The sequence below is a fragment of the Coptis chinensis genome, chromosome 8 (genome assembly GCF_015680905.1).
Source record: "Coptis chinensis isolate HL-2020 chromosome 8, ASM1568090v1, whole genome shotgun sequence".
NCBI lineage: Eukaryota > Viridiplantae > Streptophyta > Magnoliopsida > Ranunculales > Ranunculaceae > Coptis > Coptis chinensis.
The window spans coordinates 4,495,211-4,505,267 of record NC_141463.1 but is presented as its reverse complement, the minus strand read 5'-3'; the positions used below and the strand labels follow the sequence as shown (position 1 = coordinate 4,505,267).

The 10,057-nt window shown below is 36.2% G+C and overlaps 1 protein-coding gene and 1 long non-coding RNA gene across 2 annotated transcripts; one reads left to right on the top strand and one right to left on the bottom strand.

Moving 5' to 3' along the window:
- Positions 1–275: 275 nt before the first annotated feature.
- LOC147479451 (uncharacterized) lies at positions 276–3,034 on the bottom strand. The gene is made up of 6 exons (XR_015205133.1): positions 2,572–3,034; positions 2,283–2,469; positions 1,991–2,107; positions 1,682–1,884; positions 1,435–1,516; positions 276–613 (listed from the first exon to the last, which is right to left on the bottom strand). It is a non-coding gene; the product is annotated as an uncharacterized LOC147479451 (long non-coding RNA).
- A 19-nt stretch (positions 3,035–3,053) lies between these two features.
- ARG1 (Chaperone DnaJ-domain superfamily protein) lies at positions 3,054–9,739 on the top strand. Its single transcript, XM_086578155.1, has 12 exons — positions 3,054–3,228; positions 3,359–3,566; positions 3,789–3,912; positions 6,427–6,506; positions 6,610–6,721; positions 6,800–6,904; positions 7,033–7,083; positions 7,727–7,816; positions 7,895–8,003; positions 8,091–8,239; positions 8,332–8,385; positions 9,208–9,739. The coding sequence occupies exons 2-12, from the start codon at positions 3,442–3,444 to the stop codon at positions 9,418–9,420; spliced, it is 1,212 nt and encodes a 403-aa protein (XP_086434281.1). The 5' UTR covers positions 3,054–3,228; positions 3,359–3,441; the 3' UTR covers positions 9,421–9,739.
- The last annotated feature ends 318 nt before the right edge of the window (positions 9,740–10,057 follow it).

Below are 10,057 nucleotides of genomic sequence, written 5' to 3'. Positions count from 1 at the left end.
TAGTTCATGTGATCCATTTGCAATAGATGCACTTCCCCTCATTCATTTGAATACCTATCTCGCTGATACAGATAGAAATAATGGTCACAAATTAAGCTGGAAGAAGAGATACAATGTCATCTTGCAGCTCATAACATATTCCCCACAATTTTTCAATGATAGCCTTTTTCAACTCTAATGACACAATGTGTTTGCACATCCACAAAAAGCAATTTACCTAGCGGCAGCTAAAAGAATTTGGTAGAAAAAAGCAAAGCTACTTGAGGAAGACCTGATTGCTAAAGATTATGATCCATCTTTGGATTCATTGCCATAGCAGCTTATAAATTCATATTAAATTATGAAAAATAAGCTAGAGTTACATGTTTACACAAAAAGATGACTGACTGGCTTCATATATGTAGTCCAGGCAAAGGAGAGAACGGAAAGAGCAAAGATAATGTAAATCCCCTTATTCGTCTGTTTTAGCACCTCCTGCCTTGAGATGCAAGTGTTTGTCCCTCCTTTGGAAGTCTGTCAATCCCTTTCCACTGCCAGTGACACCAACCTTACCCTTTGGATCATCAGGAGACTTAAAGATGCTCTCACGCTTGCGCCCTGAGAAGAACCCAACCTACAAACACAAAAAAATAGAGTTCACACAAGTGTCCAACAAAAATAGTGGAATAGATCTTATAGCTATTATTTTATCATGCTTGTGTTCATTTTTCTTACATGGTTCATAGTAAAAGCTCACTTTCTTACAGGGGTTCAAACTAACCTTCTGCAGTAGTATATATATGGTAGCTCCAAAACATATTATTTCAAATTAAGCTTATAAAAAGCTGGTGTTTAGAATTGTTTTTTTTTTATAGTTTCTTCTTTTGTATCTTGATTGTTACAACTACTCTCTTGTACGCAAAATAAATCCATGACAAACAAAATTTCCAGATTCTAGAAAAACCTTCTTAATAGTCACTTATTTGAAGATGAAGCAACTCTCTTATTTCCATGCCACCACATATTCTGACACCACTATAAACCTACTGTTTGACGTCATAAGGCATAAAAGGGTCTGAAAACATGTCAATGAATATAATATTTTGCACCCAGATAACTAATCGATTAACCCAATCTCTAATGAACAGGGGAAAGCGAATTTGCATACCAGCTGGGATTAGGATGACCTGACCTGTTTTGAACCATAGGCCCGGCTGCGAATGTTGAGATTCGCCTAAGAAAGAGTATATTTATTTTGAGCATAAACTTTGATTGATGAGAGGCGAGCCCCCTCCTAATATTGGTTCATTAAGCTATAACCAACATAACCAACTATTTAGTAGGCTTAGTAGCATTTCTCAAAAGAATTAAACAGTTGATGATACCAAATTTGAAATGGAGAGTATCTATAACTATGTATTTTTTTTTACAAATGTAGGATCTTCAGAAACTTACATTGAGTATTTGATTGCTTTAACAGCATCTTCAGCAGGGAGGAAGTCATTGACTGCAACTTCTTTGTTCTCATTCTTCTTATCTTTGTTAAAGCAATGAGTTAAGGAAATAAATACTTTACTGCAATATATATTAGCTGCGTGAAATCAACTTACGGGACTGATACCTCAGAGTTAAGAGTTACGAAATTCCCTTAATTTGAACAACCAAGAGAACTGTAAAGAAATAAAAGAATGAAAGTGGATACAGTCCTCAATGAAGTGACGGATCTCGGCAAGGCAATGAGGAGCAAGCTCCTTGATATCCTGATAATGACGAAACTCAGGGAAATAACAACGGTCTAGTATTTAATTTCATACTGCGTCAAACTGCTGTATCAGTAAAAATAACGTTTTCCAGATGGTCTTCCCAGCTGCTTTGATTAATTTCACTTTCCTGGGATACTTCCAGCTAAGGGATAAAGAAGAAACTTTGTTAAGAAGACCAAACTAAACAACCATTCTCAGGTATAAAATGGTTTTAAATGCAAAATATAGAACTGTATTCAGAAAAACACCTCAATAGCCCAAACTTTTTTAATGGTCAGTCATAACTATCTCTGGTTCTTCTAATGGCCTTCTTGTGCGAAAGAGCCTTCTTGCTTTGCAGCCTCTTTTGCTCACCAATTGCAGCCCTGCAGTAGCGGGAAGAGAGCCAACAGTAAGTACTTAAGAGATTCCTTTCTTGATTAATACTTAACAGTAGGCACACCAATTTCTGCTTTTATTCTACGATAGTAGAAAGGTTCCACTGATGTAAATACAATATGAAAGCCAAAAGCCAAAAACATACAAAAGTATGATTCTTACATTTTAGCTATTTTTTTCTTCTGCTCTTCTGAAGGTGGTGGCAGAACATAAGAAGCAGCTTGGTTTTACCGTTTTGAGATTTTAACTGGAAGTCCTCTCAGTTTTTTTTCTCTCAGTACACATGATATATTTAAAGGTAAGCGAGTGAGCTACCTGCAGTTTTCCCAAAGCATCTTCAATGTTACCCCTGAAACAGAAAATCTAATGAGATCATATACTTAGGCAGCAAAAAGAATGGGTAACAAAAATGAAAAGAGGATAGAAGATAACTGCAATTATCTTATCATACCTGTTAAAGAAGAGGGCTTGGAGTGGCAGAGAGAGCCGAGAGACTGATGGTGCTTGAAAAGTTTGTTTTTTTGTTCGCCGTCATTGATGTTTTGGGTGTTCTATTTTTTGGTTAATACAGTAGTCGAAGGTTTTTTGGGTTTTTAGGATTCTTATAGTTTGAAGTCGGATGGTTTTTTCTTTAGAATCAAATTTTGTGTTTGTATGATTTGTAGTTCTACCACGAATTGGTTTGGAGAGTGGCGTGTAATTGTTTTTTCATAATTTTTTGTATCTCGAAAGCATATAACCAATCTCGAGAACATCCACCGTCTGATGTAATTTGTAATAAGGACTGACTCACAAATAATCAAAATATTGTCCTGACTTTTAATTAACTCTGTGTACCCACTTGAAAATTGTGCTGACGTGGCGCGCTGAAAACTCTTAGGAGCATTTTCGCCCACTGTGCAATAATGGTTTTAGATATATGAGAAGCCCAAATACTCCAAATAGACAGCTCCTTCCCTAAAAAAGTCCTAATTCCCGGATTAATCTAAAAAACAATAAAAACTCTCCAATTTCCAAAACCCCCTCTCTTTTTCCCCAAACACAAATAAAAACTCTTTCTCTCTCAAATAACAAGACAAATCACAGCAATCAGCATCAATTCTCTCAGGTAATCTTCCATTAAACAAAGACCCAATCTTATTTTTTCTCATTGCATAAGAAATAGAGATCTAAAACGTTATATTTTGTGCCTTTTTTTTTTGTTAAAGATTTGATTTTTATGTGAATGTTTGATGTAGATTGGAGGGGATTGTTATTTTTGAAAGATTGGGAGTTTGGGTAATGGATAGGATTGATAGGTAGATAATTATTGAATGTGAAAATGGGTTCAAAGATTGAAGGTACCTCTGCCCCGGCTATTCGCCGTGATCCTTACGAGGTTTTGAACGTTACGAGGGATTCGACTGATCAGGAGATTAAAACTGCTTACAGAAAGTTAGCTCTTAAGTAAGTTGTTTACAAACTTTTCATTAATTCAAGCTTGTATGTCATATTCTAGTTGTACAAGGACACTGTTTATTTTGTTATTTAGCTGCTGGTTCTTCTAGTTTTTTCTGGTGTGATACTTTATGGTACTTCAGACATGTACATTGTTGTTTTTTGTTGACACAAGCAGTGATATATATGAGGATTAGATAATTGTACTAACTTTACTCAAATGGTGAACAGGTATCACCCGGACAAAACCGGCAGTGATCCTGAGGCTTCTGAACAATTCAAAGAGGTAGCGCGTTCTTATAACATATTGTCTGATCCGGAGAAAAAGAGGCAGTATGATACTGCAGGATTTGACGTGAGTGCCTTGCTTCTCTATCCCTAAGCTATGTGCAAGCTTTTATCACAGTGTTTATGATTTTTTTTTTTTTGTCTCTTTTTTTGTTTGTTTGAGGCATTACATGAATGAAAGGTTTTGTTTTTGGTTCTATTTCTCTATTAAAAGAATTGTATTCATCTCCAAATTTTATTCATCAACTCAACATTTACCAAACAACCCATTCATGTAAGTGGATCTGTCTTCCTTAATCTTAGCCAGAGTGGTCTTATAATTTGTAATGATTTGTGAACTTGGCATTTCTTATTTGTGTATGTATTGTTTTTGTAAAAGAACTTTCTAGATATTAAGTTTAAAGCTCTTCTTGACCTGTGGTCAGTGTTGACTGTTGAGTGTTGGATAATGCCACAATTAATTAAGGTCCTTTTTTGAAATAGTTTGAACTAGTAGGTCAACCATTATTATTTTTCAAAGGTAAGGTATTGTCATATCTAGCATTTTAAAATTGCATCCATTGAGATTAGGTCCAAATGTAATTCCATCAGCTTCACGCCCGCCTTGATTAATTACACTACACTTTCTCAGACTAAGTCGGGTAGTTGCTTGCTGTCATTCTCAATAACGTTAAAAGCGGATTACAGAACTAAGAAAGAACTTAAAAGAAGACCAACTATTTTGATATGAGTACTTTAAGGAACTGAATTGTTATTTATTTGTTTCCTTTTCTTTTTTTTTTCTTCTTTTCTTGAATGATCTGGTAATTCTTGTCAAAGTGTTTCTAGTCGCTGCAATGTCACCCCAGTGTGCCGGTGGTCAACAGGGTCAATATTACTAATATTTGTATGCCTTTTGTGCATTGGGATGGATTTGACCCATGTGCAAGCCCTTAATGCCCTTAATGCACGCTTAGTCACTTCAAATAGATATCTGAGTCTATTTTGTTTATTTGATAAAAATGACGAGAAAGAAGAGAAGAGAAGAAAGTTATATAGAAACTTGAACAAAATGAACTGGACAAGGATTATGGTAGGCAAATGAAGACATTTACTTGGTATAATAATTATATAAGAACAGTAAGAGGATTATGGTAGACTCATCACCCATGTAAATGTTGACCTGGATAGTGGAAGAATAGAGAATGTATCAAAGAGGATCATCAAGGTAGATATCTCAAACTTGAGATCACTTTGCCAAAAGGGCTGAAGAGGTAGGGGAAGTGTGATGGTGGGTGAAAGAAGCTTCAGTGAAGTGGTGGGCTAAAAGAGCGGAAACCAGAAAAGGAAGAGCAAAAGAACAATGTAGGGAGCTCGAAGAAGACAATGATGGTGGTGTTGAAGACACGAGTCATGACTAACCTGTGTAGAAACACGGTCGTTTCTGTTATGTACACAGAGATTAGAGGGTGGAGATGGGTCATATAATATCTTTTTAAAGTATATTCATTACTCTGGAAGAACCCAAGATTAGGCTGTAATTTTTGCGCATGAGACAGAGATAAAGGAGGAACCGAAAAGAATGAGAAGTAGTCCTTGCACACCAACAGCAAACATTCTGCCAGCATAATGATTTGATCTCAACAATGTTGTATTTGGATTAGCCTATTGTCTATGGAGTGTCGAAATCCTTAAAAAGATTTCTAGCTCCTGTGGAGTGACTCGTGAATTCGATCAAGCTATTACTGCTTGAAAACAGTCAAAGTGTTTTTAGAATCAGAGAGTCCAAAATATAATTTCAAAGATAACAGAGTGAAAGAAGGTAAGGAGGTGTACAGCGTCAAAATATGGCCTGAAGTCTGGCAATCTGACGTCGTAAGGGTGGGAGGTTCAGAGGTGTTTAGGTCGCTGAGAAAGGAGATGATCAAAGTTGAAGATGATGATTTACCTCTTGAACATAAGATCAAAACAAATTGGCAATGAGTGGAGCACCCCAAGAACTTGTTTACTACTATGCAAGGCTTTAAATGTCCCATGTGAGACTATACTAACATTTCAACAGGCTTCCTCACATCTGGCATGGCTTGGAGTAAACGGGCCCTTAAGGCTAAATACTAAAATAGCTGTTCTAATACCGTCTAAAATTTTGGAGCATCCAATTCAAAGCCAATTGGCAATGAGTGGAGCAGTCCCAAGAGCTTATATACTACTATGCAAGGCTTTATGTGTCCTGCATGAAACTGTACTAAACATCTCAACAGTACCCATGGGATGCCCTACAATTCCTCTAATAGCGCTTCACACACTTTCAATTTTAACTGTTGTTACTTGGTCCTCCACTCCTCCCATCTTGGCTTTGTATCTTGAGAAGAAGTTTTGTTGAACATCAAGTCCTGCCTTCTTGAATTTATCATATTGAACTTGAACTGTTATATTGTGATGGTTTGTTCTTCTCTCATATCTCTGTCTATTCTTGTGTTTTGCACGAAGAATATGATCTGGTAAGAATGATTTTTATTAAACACCCTCTTGATACATATCCTGTTTCTCTGGTTCCAGAAAACTGTTTAAACACTCTTCTAATTGTTTTATAAAAAATCAGGCTCTTGAAAACAACTTGGATATGGAGATTGACTTATCCAACCTTGGAACTGTAAATATGATGTTTGCTGCACTATTCAGGTGATAAATTAGTTCATATTGCGCTTTCCAAGTTTTTTTTTTTATTATCTTTTATATAGCTTTTCCAAAGCTCTTATATACATATCCAACATATTATTTTTAGCAAGCTTGGTGTTCCAATAAAGACAACAATTTCTGCTAATGTGCTTGAAGACGCGCTTAATGGAACTGTCACCGTTAGACCTCTACCTATTGGGACCTCAGTTAGTGGAAAGGTGCTCTATTTAAAAATTTATATTGGAAATTTCTACCATGCTTTAAGTGTAGTTCTTACTCCTATTTCTGATCCACAGGTAGAAAAGCAGTGTGCGCACTTTTTTGGTGTCACAATCCTTGAGGAGCAAGCTGAGGCAGGGATTGTAGTTAGAGTTACTTCGGCTGCTCAAAGCAAATTTAAGGTGTGATTAGCAGCATTCGGGTCTGATGTGTACAGTATAATATTGTGTCCTTGTATACTGTTTTCTGCATGCGGTTGTCACTGCAGGCACTTGCCTACTTGCATTTACATCTTTTAAATCTTTTGCAGCTACTTTATTTTGAGCATGATGCCAATGGAGGTTATGGGTTGGGTTTACAGGTACACTTACTGCTCGAGTATTTTTTCCGTTGAGGCCTTTTATCGACTATTCGTATAGTATGTAAATCTTTGATATTTTATATCTATACCTGTTATCAAGTTACAAATACAAGACTAAAAGAGCCCATTACACATAGTATGTAGTTTTTCATATAACTGTTGAACCACGAAAAATGGAAAAATGACACATAGTGAACTTAAACATGTAGTACCTTCTCGAGGTTTATACTTGAGTTTGACAGAGATGTCAATGATACCCATTTGAATTAGTATGTAAGTTTTACATATAAATGTTGAACCATGAAAAATGGAAAATGATACATAGTGAACTTAAACGTGTAGTACCTTCTCAAGTTTTATTCTTGAGTTTGACAGAGATGTCAGTGATACCCATTTGAATCCCAAAGTTTGCGATTGCTTACTTTGGTACATGCCTGAACTCAGAGAGCATGAATTTACTAGTCCTTGTTTCTTTTCTTTTTTTTGATTATTTATTTTAGTTTTTTTAATTTCTTTAATTTTTTATCAGTGAAATAGAGGTTTTATTTTAGTATAGAAAGATAATTTCGGATGAGATATCCTATTACAAGGCAAGGAAAAGAAGCAAGGAAAGGTTGTAATTAGTCTTTGTTTTTGTCCACAGGAAGATAGTGAGAAGACCGGTAAGGTTACATCTGCGGGAATGTACTTCTTGCATTTTCAAGTATTCCGTCTGGATTCAACTGTTAATGCGGTATGTAAGTTCTATCTGCATCTTGCTTTGAGATCATAATCACAGGAGATGAACTTAGTGCCCATTCTTATGATGCAGTTAGCAATGGCGAAGGACCCTGAGGCTGCTTTCTTTAAAAGGTTGGAAGGTCTTCAACCGTGTGAAGTCTCCGAACTAAAACCTGGCACTCACATATTTGCTGTCTATGGTCTAAACTATTTCCCTTCTATTTAGCTTCAGGTTCAGGTACTAGTATATTGAACATTTTATTAATTTCCATCTAAATTTTCTTTAGGGGACAATTTTTTCAAGACTGCTAGCTATACTATTGAGGCGCTTTGTGCAAAATCCTTTGAGGGTACCTCAGAGAAGCTGAAAGAGATTGAGTCACAAATCTTAAGGAAGAGAACTGAGCTGCGGCTGTTTGAGACCGAATATAGAAAGGTATGTCATTACTTTCCCAGCTAGAAAGTATCTAGTAAAAATAGTCCAAACTAAAGTGTGCTGAGGCTTGCATGTTGCTTGGACTTTTACAGGCATTGGCACGTTTTCAAGAAGTCACCAACAGATACGGTGAAGAAAAACAAGCTGTACGTTAATTCTCCCAATTATCATGAATAATTCATTTGTTTAGAATTTAGTATTATGTTATTTTGTAAGGATAAAGAAATATAATTCTGTGGGATCCTTCCAGCACAAACAGAAGCTTGATTTTTTGAAATTAATTGGGGCAACCTGCCCCCAAATTTCAAAGATGATACAATGAGCGGTTTCGTGCTCCTTAAAAGGCTAAAATGTCAAGTAGGTGCTGTTTTGAGGTAGGATGCTAGTCCAGAAAGGGCAAAAATGGGAAATATTACTTCCAACTTGCATCACATTCTCTAATGATATTGTACCACCACCAGCTCTCATATTCAGTTTTGGCTTGATTGAACTGCCATGCAACAAGGACCAGAACACATACTGTTTTATTGTTTGATATATTCGGAAAGGAAACAAATCTAGAGCCTTTTCTTGTGGTATTCTTGTATGATTCACATTTTCAGCTGTGATTAGTGTATCTGAGCCATTCTGAGGCACTTCCTTTATAAGTTTTTCTCCCATTCTGGATTTTGTACATATATTTGCACAGAAATCTGTATTTGAGACTCCGAATTTTCTTGTCAATTTCTAGCTGTACAATCTTTTGTCATCTTTTAAAACTATACTCTGAGATAGCTTCAGAGAAACAGTTTTGTCACTCATGGACCTTGTTGCTTCCATAAAGATAGTATTATGTGTAATTTAATTTTAAAACTGAGAAGATTGAACCGTAAGGATTGTCATGATTTTATACATTGAATGACAGCTCTTTTTTAGCAACAACTACCCGCTTATATTCCTGATACTTCGAAGTGTGTTTGCAAATACAGGTGGATGAACTGCTGAAAGAAAGAGATAGTATTCATTCTTCCTTCACTGTGCTGTCATCAGGCAATAGTATTGGTGGCAGCAGCAAACTCCCTGGTGAGGAGTTTAATGCTCAAAGCCCAGGAGAGGATGCAAATTACGATGGCAAGGACAAATCAAGTAAGAAGAAGTGGTTTAATCTCAACTTGAAAGGCTCTGATAAAAAGCCATTTTAGTTGAAGACGCGGCTACTAACGGCATACAAGAACCTGGGGAAACGTGTAATTCAGAAGTTCTATGTACAATGATCACATTCTTACAGAATGGTTGCTCACATGCAACCAAAAAGGTTCACACCTGTATTCACGTCTCATTGTTCTTCCAATTCTTTAGCTTGTTTTCACAATTAAGCCTTCCTGGTTGTCATTGGCATTTTTTTTTTTTGATGTGTATCTGTATCATTTTAAGCTGATTCAATCCTCATTCCAATTTGGTTTTAAGGATTTTAGATATACACAGTTGTGAAATTATAATAAAAGTTATTTTCATTTATTATGTAAGAAGGTCTAGAATATATGGTGATGTACTGATCAATGATCATGTCAATTAAGGTTGGATGATAGTTTTGCGTGTATCCTTGACATTTGCTACAAGGTGTTACTAGACTGACTGAAACTTGCCTTGGTGAAAGACATTGTTAAGAGTCTCTATATTTGAATGAGGGAGGACCTGTGAGTCTCTTGGGGAATTATGACTACCCACTTATTATATGGCTAATCATTTTGTGAGGGTCAGGTTAACTTTTGTAATAGCATCCATCCCCTGAGAGAGAGAGAGCTTTAAGCACTTTGCTGTTGCACCCGTAGGAATCCA